This window comes from Ochotona curzoniae, unplaced genomic scaffold, assembly GCF_017591425.1.
Source record: "Ochotona curzoniae isolate NIBS_2020 unplaced genomic scaffold, NIBS_Ocur_1.0 contig_523, whole genome shotgun sequence".
Lineage (NCBI taxonomy): Eukaryota > Metazoa > Chordata > Mammalia > Lagomorpha > Ochotonidae > Ochotona > Ochotona curzoniae.
In genome coordinates, this window is record NW_024466459.1 from 1,908,541 (window position 1) to 1,923,311 (window position 14,771).

Consider the following 14,771-nt stretch of genomic DNA (forward strand, 5'->3'; position numbering starts at 1 on the left):
AAACAGTACTTACCATGAACCAAATGTCAACACTCAATTCTATTCATTTCTGTAGAACTGTGTGGAAAATTAATACCCTAAAAATACATTTAGCAGGGCCAGGCAGCATGGCCTAGGGGCTAAAGTCCTCGCCTGGAACGCGTCGGGATCCCATATGGGCGCCAGTTCTAGTCCCAGCAGCTCCACTTCCCATCCAGATCCCTGCGGGTGGCCTGGGAAAGCAGTCAAGGATGGCCCAAGGCTTTGGGTCCCTGCACCCACGTGGGAGACCCGGAAGAGGTTCCTGGTTCTCAGCTTCAAATTGGCACAGTACCAGCCATTGCACTCACTTGGGGAGTGAATCATCAGACGGAAGATCTTCTTCTCTGTCTCTCCCCTTCTCTGTATATCTGACTTTGTAATAAAAATAAATAAATCTTTAAAAAAAATACATTTAGCAGGGGTTGGCATTGTTCGCAGATACAGCCTCTAGTTGTGATGCCAGCATACAGTAAGGGCATTGATATCTGTCCTAGCTGCTCCCCTGTTAATGGGCTAGGAAAAGCAGCAGCAGATGACCAAGTGCTTGGGTGCCTGCACCCATATAGGAGACCTGCAAGATGCCCCTTTCTTCTAGCTTCAGCCTAATCCAGCCCCAGCCATTAAAACCATCTGAAGAGTAAACCAGCAGATAGAATCTCTTTCTTCCTCTGCTCTTCAAATAAATCTTCAAAAACATAACTAAAAATGCCTTTATCTATACAGTTAATTACATTTGCTATTAGGTTAGTAGGCAAAAGAGTAAAAAATAAAGTCAAAGTGGTCTAAAGGTAAAAATCAGGGCAGGTGCTGGCCCTAACAAGGAAAGCACCGGATACAATGCCCCATAGTTCACACAGGAGGACAACCTGAAGTACCACAGCGAGCACAGCGGGAGTACCTGGGCTCATTGTGCACCTCCAGCTCCTGATTCCACCCTGGAAGCATCAGGGATTTCTCAATACTGAGTTCCTGTCATTCACATGAGCTCCCAGCTTCAGGCCCACCCAGGGCCTCAGGGGCAAATGTGGCCATCTGAGGAATCAAACAGGAGACAGGAAAATCCTCTCTTTTCCTTTCCAATAAATTTGAAATAAACAAATACAACATATTTTTAACCAAAATTGACCATGAAGCATATAAAAGTTTACTAAAACATTCAACGTACTCATTTTTTTAAAATTAGGAAAAATGGGCCTGGCACAATAGCTCAACTCACTAATCTTCCTTCAAGCACCAGAATCCCATATGGGTACCCATTTGTGTCCTGGCTGCTCCACTTCCCTTCCAGCTCCCTGCTTGTGGCCTGGGAAAGCAGTGGAGGATGGTCCTAAGAGTTAGGACCCTGCACCCATGTGGGAGACCCAGGAGAAGCTCCTGGCTCCTGGTTTTGGACTGGCTCAGCTCCAACCATTTGATACGTGTGCAGTGCACCAGTGGATGAAAAATCTTTCCCTGTCCTTCTTTCTTTCCGTAAATCTGCCTTCCCAATAAAAATAAACATTTTTTTAAAAGGCAAGAAAACTAATTTGTTCTCAGCCCTTTATTATAATTCACATGACTACAACAAATGTATTAATATTTCTACCAAATATTGGCAGAGACTTGGGGCATTGAAACAGAAAAAGCAAGTGTTTGTAGCAGCAATTAAGTCACAGCTTAGAACACTCACATCCTTCATTAAAGTGACTGAGTTCTAGTTCCCAACTCTGCTTCCAATTCCAGTTCCTTCCTGCTCATGTGCAGCCTGGAGAGGCAGAGGTGATGCCTGAAACACCTGGTCCACGCCCCTCGCAGGAGAGAATCAGAATGAGTTCCAGGCTCACAGCTACTGCCTGGCCCTGACCCAGCTACCATGGGCACTTGTGGAATGAGTCAGCGGATAGATTTCTCAGGGCTGAAGTTGTGTCATAGTAAGCTAAGCCTCCTCCTGCAACACCAGCATCCTATTTGGGTGCTGGTCTCAGCTGCTCCACTTTAGATCCAGTTACATGTTAATGCACCTGGGGAAGCAGTGGAATATTCCCCAACTGCCTGGATCCCTACATCGACTTGGCAGATCTGAAAGAAGCTCCAGGGTCCAAGTTTCCACCTGGCCCAGCCCTGATTGTTACAGCGAACAAGTAAGTGGATGGAAGAGTCTATCTTTGCTCCTCTCTTTGCCACACTATCTTTCAAAAAATAAATAAATCTCATTTTAAAAAATCTTCTAAAGTTAAAAATCTAGAAAGTGACAGAGAGCAGTGATAAACATTATAAGCTTCAGAATTTTGATTAAGGTTTATATTCTAGCACTGCTATCTATGTGGACTTAGGCTAATTAAAGTCTGAATTTCAGTGGTATTTTTAACCTTAAAAAATTAATGAGAACTAGAAAGTATAGTAGCTAATTATTTAGTAGGTTCTTACACCTCTTTGAATAATGTAAACTTAGTTTACAGAATTTAAATAAATCAATTCAGGAGATAAGTCTAGTAAACAGAAGTATACGAACTGGAACCTTGTTCCTCTAATTCCAGAATGACAGGTAGTTTACTACTACCTACTGCCTACCAATAAGCCATGAGAACTGAAAGACAAAATCTGCTTATAACAGTATGTGACACACAATGCTACTTTGTGGGCCCAGCACAACAGTTTAGTGGCTGAAGTCCTTGCCTTGCAGTCGACAGGATCCCGTGTGGGTGTGTGTTTGTATCCTAGCTGCTCCACTTCCCTTCCAGCCCCCTGCTGGTAGCCTGGGAAAGCAGCCAAGGATGGCCCAAAAGTTTTGAGTCCCTGCACCAATATGGGAAACTCAGAGGAAATTCCTGGCTCCTGGCTTTGGACTGGCTCAGCTCCGGCCATTACAGCTGCTTGGGGAGTGAATCAGCAGATGGAAGATTTTTCTTTCTGCCTCTCCCTCTCTCTATAAATCTGACTTCCCAATAAATAAATAAATAAATCTTTAAAAAGAAAACGCTACTTTGTTACAATTGCTACTACCTAAATTCTCTTTCCCATCCTTCTAAAGAGCAGTATTTCAAATTCAGAACTGGTATGCCCCATTTTGAATCACTTAATCAAGCAAAAAAACCTTCTTTCAAATGGTGCTTACAGAATTCTATCCGTCAAGAAATTGGATTTCCTAGCTAAAACTCTTAAAAATCAATGGCAAAACAGCTTAAGCGTCCATCTGTGATGCCAGCATCCCTTATGGGCACTGGTTCAAGTCCTGGCTGCTCCATTTCTGATCCAGGTCCCTTCCAATGGTCAGGTAAAGCAGCAGAGAACAGTCCAATGCTTGGGCTCCTTCATCCATGTGGAAGATCTGGAAGAAGCTCCTGGCTTCATTTGGGCCCAGCTATGGTCACTGCAGCCATTTGGAGAATGAACCAATAGATAGAAGATCTCTGAGTGTGTGTGTGTGTCTTTCTCTACATAAATTTCCCTTTCAAATAAAAATAATCTTGTTTTAAAAATCAAATTTAACATGTCAAATCTGTTTTTAAAATTATTAACTAATTGGGCCCGGCGCGGTGGCACAAGTGGTTAAAGGTCCTTGCCTTGCACGCCCGGGATCCCATATGGGCGCCGGTTCTAATCCCGGCAGCCCCGCTTCCCTTCCAGCTCCCTGCTTGTGGCCTGGGAAAGCAGTCGAGGACAGCCCAAAGCTTTGGGACCCTGCACCCGCGTGGGAGACCCGGAAGAGTCTCCTGGCTTCGGATCGGCATAGTATCGACCCGTTGCGCTCACTTGGGGAGTGAATCATCGGACGGAAGATCTTCCTCTCTGTCTCTCCTCTCTGTATATCCGCCTTTCCAATAAAAAAAAAATAATAAAAATAAATCTTTAAAAAAAAAAAAAATTATTAACTAATTGGGCCCAGCACGATAGCGTAGTGATTAAGGTCCTTGCCTTGAACATGCCCGGGATCCCATATGGGCGCCAGTTCTAATCCCAGCAGCTCCACTTCCCATCCAGCTCCCTGCTTGTGGCCCGGGAAAGCAGTCAAGGATGGCCCAAAGCTTTGGGACCCTTCACCTTGTGGGAGACTCAGTAGAAGCCCCTGGCTCCTGGCTTCAGACTGTCTCAGCTCCAGCCATTGTGAGCACTTGGGGAGTGAAGCATTGGGCAGAAGATCTTTCTCTGCCTCTCTTCTCTGTACATCTGTCTTTCCAATAAAAATAAATAAATCTTTTTTAAAAATTTAAAAAATAAAAAAAATTATTAACTAATTAATTATCTGAGGATAACCTATACCTGGAATTTTTCACAGAGCATTTCCAAAGTTAAGTATTTAAGAAGCAACTTATTTCTCATTATTTAAAGGAAGCTCTCTATTTCTCTAATGATTTCATAATGTAAACTTACCCGTCTGGTAAATCATTATCAAACAAACGGCTGCAGTCCACAACTTGTCCTCCCGTGCCTATGCGATCTCTGGACTGAAGACTCACTGGTAAACAACAGAAATGTTACTGATCCACAGGACTGGGCAGAAACATTACATAAACAGACTTACCTGTGAAAGTGGACCTGGCTTGGCTCATTTCATTCTTTGTTTTCCATTAGAATCTATGAATTCTTTCCCCATAGTTTTTTAAAAAATCACTTTAATGGGGCAATGCAAGGTCACAATGCACTTAGGAAGCAGCCTAACACATTAAGGTTATAAAATACATATACATTGGATTCTGGCAACAAGGCATTCCTTGGATTCCAGGAGCTTTAAGCATACACATCATCACATAAAAGCACCTCTATAAACTTGAAGCAGGAGAAATAAAGTAGGCTCTAACAACTAGTTGAGTACCGATACCTTGGACAAAACACTTAACATACTTATGGCACTACCTGAATAATGAGGAAGTTAAATAGTATCCCTGAGGTCCTTCCTTGTTGCTTAGTGTTCATTCTGTTTTTAATAACTTTCCCAAAAGAATGAAGTACAGTCAAATTTGACTATAACTCACCTTATTTTTCCTTAAAGAATATATATGTGTGTGCATACATACACACATATATATGTATACATGTATTTTTATTTTATTTGAAAGGCTGACAGAGTGAAAATGTGAGAGAGATCTTTCATTTGCTGATCCGCTCCCTTCAATGGCCTCAACAGTCATAGCTGATAATCCAACTTATGAAAAAATTAAGGTGGGGCCAGTGTTGTGGCAACTGTGAGTAAACCTGCCACCTGTGATGTCAGCATCCCATATGGGGGCTGCTTTGTGTCCCGGCTGCTGCACTCCTGATCCAGCTCCCTGGAAAAGCAGCAGCAGATGGTCCAAATGCTTGGGTTCCTGCCACCCCAGTAGGAATTCCAGAAGCTCCTGGCTTTGGCCTGACTCAGCCTGGCTCAGCCCCAGCCATCGTGGCCACCTGCGGATTAGACCAATAGACGGAAGATCGCTCTCCGACTCTCCCTCTCTAATTCTATTTTTCAAGTAAATAAATAATAAAAGGAATTAAGAAGGTTATCACACAAAGTAGGGTTTCTAGAGACTCTCAACTCAACAAAAGGTCTCCAAATTCTGAAAGTCGACACCTTTGTAAAAATGTGTTAACTACTGCAAGTGCATGCGAAAAGATTGATCAAACAGAAAGAGAAAATATAAAATTTGAAAACAATGATCACATCCACTTTTCACTATCTCTCGATCCTTCCCACTGATCAACAATATAAACATCAAATAAATAAGTATATAATTGATCAAATTGCAGCACCAATTCTTAAGAAAAGCCTCAAGAAATTTTATATCAACCACTTCCTCTAGGTCAATTCAAAATAAACTACTAGTCCATATCTACCAAATACCTTATAAGTAAGCCAACAGACAAGATCGGGGGTGTTCAGGGTGGTATAGCTGGAGACACGACCTGGCACGGTAGCTCAGTGACTCAAGTCCTTGCCCTGCATTTGCCAGGATGTTCGGGCTGCTCTGCTTCCCATCCAGCTCCCTGCTTGTGGCTGGGAAAGCAGCAGAGGGTGGCCCAAAAGTTTTGAGTCCCTGCACCGATATGGGAAACTCAGAGGAAACTCCTGGCTCCTGGTGTTAGATTGGTTCAGCTCTGGCAACTGCACCCGTTTGGGATGTGAACCAGGAGATGGAAGATCTTTCTGTCTCTCGTCCTATTTGTAAATCTGCCTTTCCAAAAAAAAATTAACTAAATAAACTGTAAAGTACTAAACATGAGACAAAGAGTTCAACAAGAAAAAATGTTCTGATTACTCAAAATGTGTTTGAGACTAATTTTTAGAAAAATTAAATACCATGTATAAAGGTATGCCATTCTCTCAGTGCTGTATTTTGTGTATTTTGAAATATTATTTTCTAAAAGATCACAGTTCTTTACACACAAGTTGCTATTTTCCTTTACATTATATAAATTAATTAGATTAACCCGATCCACTTTTTGTAGCACATTACTTGATTCACATTTAATTAATATCAATAATGATGTGTAATTAAACTGATTGTAAAACATTTAGACCTGGTCAGTTTGTACAAGCCCAAAATTCATGCACCTTTAAACTTCATACTTACCTACTATCTGTCCTCTAACTGTATCATTGTCATTTGGCCCAAGCTTGCATAGATCCAACCTCTGATCTATTTCAAATCAATTTAAAAGAACAATTGCAAAATTAGCTAGCATCAGAAACTCTAACAGCCATACAACAAATTTACATAATCTTTTCAAATCAGATCACCGGAACAATTGTATTTTAACTACAAACCCAGTGTACAAAATTCTCTAATTGCATATACAATTGATATTAACGTCCACAAATTTTGATAAATTCAGTTTTCAAAATAATAAAACACCTCATGCTCTACTGCCACTGTGAAATGACTTTCTCTACAAAGCTTCCAGCTCATGTTGGTCTGTGTCTTGGCTTGTCACCTCCTAACTTATGATTTTAAGCAATTTGTGGTGACTATGTAATCTCACATACAACAGTATTTATCTCCGACTTTTTAAAAACTAACTCAAATAATACATAAATTTCAGAGCAAAGTCTGCACACAGATGTTTAATAAATGACAGTTGCTATCAAAGTTATTATTTATCTAACCATTTCAAATGACATACATAAAATGAATATTAATATGAAGCTAAGAAAAAAAAAGCTGGGTGACTCAATCCTGCCATTAACTCATTTAGGATCATCTCATTTATTTGCCTAAATCCCTCAACTCATATCTAAAATAAATATAATACTGGCCTGGCACTCAAAGTTACATAGAAGAACAAGGTCACCCACATGGCAGGCTGGTTTCACTTTTAATATAGCATTTATAGCTTAATTCTTTCACAGCTGTATACCATAAATAAGTGTGAACTGGTAAAAGGAGAGCATGTTAAGTCTACATTCTCCACTGCAACCTGGTACAATTCTGTATCAAGTGCCCAATAAATATTTGATCAGTACAGCTGTACATAGAAAATGTCAATAAATGTAACACAGCAGAAAAAGAATTCTGTGTTCCAAACCACAACCTTTAGCTTAAATTATCACACTAACTTTCAACTTTCTGATTATTAGCACCCAATATTTATTATTTATATTATGATTCTTGGCATCATATTTAAGACTTTATATTCATCAATACATGTTTCTTGATTTTTGTAATTGAATACTACTGTGTAATTTCACATTATTAAATATGAGAAAACTAAAACAAAAATGCTATCAGGGATAACTACAAGTATCTCATCTCCACGGTTTTAGTTTGCTTGCCGGAATAGGTAAGAAAACCACTTGCTGCTTTATATGTAGATTATCTCTTATCTTCTCTGTCTTGTTGGTCATTTTGTCACCCCAGAAATACGAATTTCACAGGCACCTTTACATTTCCATACCTGACTCAGAACTTCTAGCTCAGTTTTCTCCCATTCTCTTTTTAACAGGTCAATATTTATGTTTGGGAGCTGTGAAATGCCACATTCTCTTAATATACCTAACATTCAATGCTAAGTTCACTGTTTTCTGCTTACTGATATCCTTAGTTAGATTTTGAGATTATTTAGTACAGTATTCTGGGCTAAAATCTCATGACAATGTTTAACAATTTTTTTATACTATATGAAAATTCTGAAACAAAAAAATGCTAAAAATACATCCTTATCTATGTTTCAATAGAGAAAAAGCCCCCCAAAAGACTCTCCGTCACCTGATTGTAGGGGTCACTCACACGCTAAGTCAGTTTATTATTCCATTGCGGAAATCAGTTCCAATGCTGTGATCTTGTTTTTGTGTCATCTCCTAAACGTCCAGAATTGTGATAAACTGAGCTATGACTAAGGAATTAACACAACTACCTTAGGCTCAGACAGAATAATAGCTTTTCTTTCTTTATAATTCTGTCACAGCTTTTCTGTATTATACTACTGTTACCACCACCAATTCCCCTTTAACTGTTACCTTTAACACTCTAATCACCTAAACAAAAACTTACTTCAGCTTACAAACCCACTGCACCAAGAAGACTGAGAAACCTGCAAAGGCATCTAACTTCGACACTTTTCAGCCTTCCAGGATCAGTCACTTCTTAACATTTACAAATTCAGGAAGCTAAGCATCAGCTCTGATTCAGCTCCAGGTCATAAAATTAAAAACCTTTCATTTTTTCCAAAATAAATTCAGACCAGGAATTTTAACCAATATTTGAGATACACAGGAAATTTTAGAGTCCAATCAACATAAATATTCATGTGTATATAGACATATTTCTTTTCTTAATTTACAAAACTCTAGTATCTACTCACAGCCCGTGTCTTTGAGGCGGTTGATGGCATTGGATAGAAGACGGACACAACCAAGAAACCCAGCACCCTGTTTTTTATGAATCTTCTTGTGATTCCATACACTGATCGTGACAGAATCAGATTTTCCAATATACCTACAAAACAAAAAGCCTACATGAGTTACCTGACACAAGTAGAATAAAAATTTTCTTTTTATATTCTGAAGTTACAAATATGCTGCAGAACATGGCTAGATAACTCAAAACATGTTCAAAGTTCAGTCAATTTACACCATGGAATTATGAAAATCTTAAAAAGTAAAATCTAAGAATAATTTTTAGTACATTCTTAGCACATCAGCCACTCCCGAGTATGACAACAATTCTAGTTGGTAAAAGCATTATTTTGGAACCTATCATGCAGTAACCAGCTTACAACAATCACATCTTTCCAGGAACAGAAATCATAACAGATCTTTGATGACATTTTCATCACATTTGAAAACACACTTCAGTGGTATGACCTTTTACTTCAAAGAAGACTAAGTTCATTTTCAAGGCTGACAGACCAAAAATCTGACCTACCTGTTATATTTTAAAATGCTGTAGAACAAAAGTTCTTTGTAACGCTTTTCCCTTGCTTCTCTCCTGTATGCAGGCCTTGAGCGAGCAGGACTCTTGCAGCTTTCATTTCACTGCCTGCAGACAAGCAGAGCAGGGAAAAGCGTTACTGTACCTTTTGGTGTATATGCTGTATATGCCTTGCAAGTATGTAAATTTCCATTATAGCCATTTGTTAACATGGCATCAACCCATGCAAAAATGCAATAAAATGAATAAAATTTAACTCTAGTTCAATGACTCTAAATGGTCAAATTTTTGGTCCAGCAACCTTGCTTTCAAAGCATTAGAGTAAATCGGTGCTATCATACAAAACTCACCTACTCTATTAAGCCTAAGCCTCTTAAGTGAGACTGAATTTTTAAATGGTGAACACTGAAGACATACTTGAGTTCCTGATTCTAGTGTGTCTAAATCATACCCATCCCTGGGCTTTTAATTGTGTACGTCACTACATTCCCTTTTAAAAACAAACTAGATTGAATTTTGTCTTTTTTTTTTTTAAATTTTGTCTTTGTTAACTGCAAATGAAAAGACCTGACTAAAATGTCACTCAGCATGTATGCTATAACTTGCAAACACACCAGCAAATTCGTTTTGGCAATTACCTACTGCATTCTAAGCCAGAATTTTAGAACCAGAATTGATTATCAAACATCTAAATCATCTCAAAACCAAATGCCAGTTTTTTAAAAAATAAGGGGCCAGTACAATTGCCTAGTTGCTAAATCCTCGCCTTGCACGCACCAGGATCCCATGTGGATTCAGATTTGTGTCCCAGCTGCTCCACTTCCCATCCAGCTTCCTGTTTGTGACCTGGGAAAGCAGCACTGGATGCCAAAACCTTGGGACCTTGTACCTATGTGGGAGACCAGAAGAGGCTTCTGGCTTGTGATTAGCTCAGCTCTGGCCATTGCAGCCACTTGGGGAGTGAACCAGAGGACAGATCTTTCTGTCTCTCCCCCTCTGCGTATATCTGACCTTCCAATAAGAATAAATAAATCTTAAAAAAGAAACAAAGAATGACAAAATACTAATCTCCAAAAGTTCATGGCAGCCTGAGTCTTAGCAACTCCATCTATTTGGTACATCATATTTTTCACAAGTAGCACGATATTAAATGTTGAGAAGCTCCACATTAAACAGTAACTCTTTGTTAAGTACAAATGTTCTAAGAGACCATGAATTACTAAAAATTATGAATCACACTGAATTAAGTAAAGCATATACATCACATTCTGTGCAAATATTCCTGGACCAGAAATTAATCAGAACGCTTATAAAAGTGCTCTTACTTTAAGGAAATTCCATGTAATACCTGTATAACATACATGACAAAGTGGAATTTTTACAATAGAATATTCAATAGAGAGCTCAATTAGATTCTCTAAACTTCAACTTCACCAAACACATGATTTGTAAACATGTTTCAGTGTTTATCCCATAATGGATGTTATGGAATGTTTATTCCAAATGGATGTGAAGGACACATCGGTAGAATATAATCTTTGCATATAGACCAGAATATGATACAGCTAGAATTTGGGGCTAAAATTTCATGCTTAGACTTCTGTTTGTAGATTTTATCCATTAAAACCAAGAGTTTTACAAAGTGATCCTAAGTGTCTCCCTGACCACGTACAATTGGAAAAGAAAAAAAAAAAAAAAAAGAAAAGCTCAGGTGGCCAGTTAAACATAAATTCTTAAACAAGAAAAAAAAACAGTACATGAAAAGATAATCAATATCACTTGTCCTTAGGAAAATGCAAATCAGAACTTTATTCTCACTGGGGAGGTTATAATTTTGAAATACAACAACAACTACTAGTGACAGAGGGGTAACAAAATCTTATTCCCTGCCACTGAAGTGAAGGACCGAAATCAGGACACCAACAAGCAACAACCTAAACGTGCACTGGCCATAAGCCACAGGAACTTGCTGCCCACTTTAAATGTGGCAGATGCGTTCCCATCTGTGGCTCCCACTCCTATTTAGACAAGCTGATCATGATCTAGAAGATAACAGACTAACATATTCAAACTTTGAAGAAAATGGTGCTTTATCTAAAAGTCTATACTTAGGCAAATTATCAACCAAGTAACATAAAAAAAAAAAGGTTTGGGCCCAGCGCAGTGGCGCAAGTGGTTAAAGGTCCTTGCCTTGCACGCCCGGGATCCCATATGGACGCCGGTTCTAATCCCAGCAGCCCCGCTTCCCTTCCAGCTCCCTGCCTGTGGCCCGGGAAAGCAGTCGAGGACGGCCCAAAGCTTTGGGAACCTGCACCCTGTGGGAGACCTGGAAGAGGCTCCTGGCTTTGGATCGGCATAGTATCGGCCCGTTGCGCTCACTTGGGGAGTGAATCATTGGACGGAAGATCTTCCTCTCTGTCTCTCCTCTCTGTATATCCGCCTTTCCAATGAAAAAAATAATAAAAATAAGTCATAAAAAAAAAAGTTTCTATCTTTGTATTCTTTTTTCAAAATAACAATGAAGATAGACTATCAAACTGGGAAGTAAACAAACAAAAACTGAAAATCACTGGACTTAGAAAAAGACAAAGGAAATTATCCCCAAAAATAATAAAGACAAGTCCCAGGTCTTAGAGGTCACATCACACTGGTTCGGGAAAGAGGACAGAGGCTCCAAATAATGTGTCTGCAAGAAGAAAAAGCAAATGGAACCCTGACATGATTTAACACATAGCAAGGAGATGTTCAGTGTGAGCACTGATCAATGTGATAAAAAAAAAACTGACAAGTGACAAATAGTTATTTACTTCAGATACAAAAACATGGGGATGGCATTGTGACAGCTACGTAAACCACCATCTGCAATGCTGGCAACACATATGGGCATGGGTTCAAGTCCTAGCTGTTCCACTTTTAATACAGTTCCCTGCTAATGTACCTAAGAAAAGAGCACAAGATGGTTCAGGTGCTTGGGCCTCTGCCACCAGGTGGGAAAGCAGAACTTCGGTCTGGCCCAGTCCCAGCTGGCGCAGCTATTTGGGAAGTGAGCAAGTAAACAGAAGGGTTTGTCTCTGCTTCTCTTTGTGTTCCTCCCTCACTACCTTTCAGATAAATTTTGTTTTGTAAATTTATTTTTGGGTCCCGTGTGATGGCTCAGTGGCTAAAACCTTACTTTGCAAGTGCCTGGATCCCATATGGCTGCTCTACTTCCCTTCCAACTCCCTGCTTGTGGACTGGGAAAGCAACAGAGGATGGCCCAAAGCCTTGGGACCCTGCACCTCGTGGAGACCTGGAGGAAGCTCCTGGCTTCAGATCAACTCAGTTCTGGCTGAATGAAGCAGCCATTTGGGGAGTGAACCAGTGGAAAGAAGAGCTTTCTCTCTTGCTCTCCATAAATCTGATCTGCCTTTCCAATTAAAAAAAATAAATATTAGGGGAAAATTTATTTATTTTTTTACTGAAAAGGCAAACTTAGAGAGGGGGAGAGAGAGGAGAGGCAGAGAGCGAAAGATCTTCCATTCATTGGCTCCCCAACTGGTTGCAACGGCCAGAGCTAAGCTGATCCAAAGGCAGGAGCCAGGAGCTTCCTCCTAGTCTCCCGTACAGGTACAGGGTCCCACAACTTAAGGCCATTCTCCACTGCTTTTCCAGGACCCAAGCAGGGAACTAAATGGGAAGTAGAGCAGCCAGGATTTGAACTAGTACCCATATGGGATCCCAACACTTGCAGAAAGAGGATTAGCCAATTCAGCCATCATGCCAAGTCCATAAATAAGGATTTTCTAAAAACAATAAAAATCTTATAGTACCATTTGCCTTTTTAAAAAGTCACCTGTATCTTATGACTAAAAATAATTTAAAAGAAAGCTATTCGGGCCCGGTGCGGTGGCGCAAGTGGTTAAAGGTCCTCGCCTTGCACGCCCAGGATCCCATATGGGCACCGGTTCTATCCCGGCAGCCCCAGTTCCCATCCAGCTCCCTGCCTGTGGCCCGGGAAAGCAGTCGAGGACAGCCCAAGGCTTTGGGACCCTGCACCCGCGTGGGAGACCCGGAAGAGTCTCCTGGCTTCGGATTGGCATAGCATCGGCCCGTTGCGCTCACTTGGGGAGTGAATCATCAGACGGAAGATCTTCCTCTCTGTCTCTCCTCTCTGTATATCTACCTTTCCAGTAAAAAAATAATAAAAATAAATCTTTAAAAAAAAAAAGAAAGAAAGCTATTCACATGGAAATAATTCCAATGTCTAGTGTTAAATTTCCAGTTGCCCCTAAGGTAAATTAATACCTTTATTTAACTGAGGCTGAGGAGCTGGGAGACTATTTTGTGAACCAGTTTTATTTTGTAATTCATAGGCTTTCTGGAGGCATCTTATCTTTCAAAACCAACTACTAATAAGCCAAAGCATTTTTCCATTGAGTTCTGTACCCCTTCTGTAAAGACCAAATTACACCACAGATAAAACTCAGATCATTTTCTGTGAACTTATCGAAGACTATATCAAATAACATTAATTCTAGGTTTCATTTCAAATTAATCATTTAAACCTACAGATCATAATGCTGATTCCACTTCGGATCAAGTGTATTCTTTACAGTATCTGTAGAATGGCACTGCCCAGATCCATCAACCACCACCTTAGCAAACGGGTCAGGAAGTCCTGTGAAGAAAGGGCAAATTGCTTTTTTAAACTTCAGAATATTCTGGCATTTAAGATGCATGAATAATTACATAGAGATCACTATTTGCTACAAAAGATAATTCCATTCTTTAATTCTCTTTGACAATTTCAGCTTTTAACCAGAAATTTATCAGACCATTTAAAATCAAACATTAAATTCACTGCTATCCTAAATATCAAAATCATATTTTTTCTTGTTTCTGTCTCAAAAAATACTCAACTGTCAAAATCTAGAGATTACCTCACAACATGTAAGTTTTTTCATAGTGTTGCCAGTCTTTTGTCCCCAGAAAGGTGAAGGTTGGAAATGCTCACTGCTCTCCTTCCAAATAACCCCTCAGCAATTCATTTAAACAAACAGTTCATAAAGGGTTTTACACAGAAGAATGGAGTATAAACAGCCATGCAATTTTACTGAACAGTTACTATGTATGATGAAGAAGAAAAAAAATTAGTAATACTCTGCCATAAGGAAAATAACCAGCCAATTAGGGAGATTAAAAATCCTATACATGAAAATGAAACAAAATCAAGCTGAAATTAAACAAGTGCCCAGCTATAGTGGTTACAATAGTTAACACTATGTCAGGTTCTGTAGTAAATGTCTTATCAATATCTTCACAATAACCCCCTAAGATGGATAACATTATTGTTCCTATGTTAATGACAAGGAAACTGAGGCACATAGGGGTTGTTAGCTCCAGTTCACACAGCAACCAGTGGCATAGTCAGGGTCCAAAGTTCGG

At 39.7% G+C, this 14,771-nt stretch overlaps 1 protein-coding gene across 1 annotated transcript in view; it reads right to left on the reverse strand.

Annotated features, from left to right (window-relative positions):
• SMURF2 (SMAD specific E3 ubiquitin protein ligase 2) overlaps positions 1-14,771 on the reverse strand; it is an 89,116-nt gene that overhangs the window by 33,616 nt on the left and 40,729 nt on the right. Inside the window, exons 3-6 of the mRNA XM_040989522.1 lie at positions 13,896-14,004; positions 8,779-8,912; positions 6,552-6,617; positions 4,372-4,456 (exon numbers count right to left, since the gene is read on the reverse strand). Coding sequence (XP_040845456.1) covers positions 4,372-4,456; positions 6,552-6,617; positions 8,779-8,912; positions 13,896-14,004 — 394 coding nt within the window. The remainder of the gene's footprint in view (positions 1-4,371; positions 4,457-6,551; positions 6,618-8,778; positions 8,913-13,895; positions 14,005-14,771) is intronic.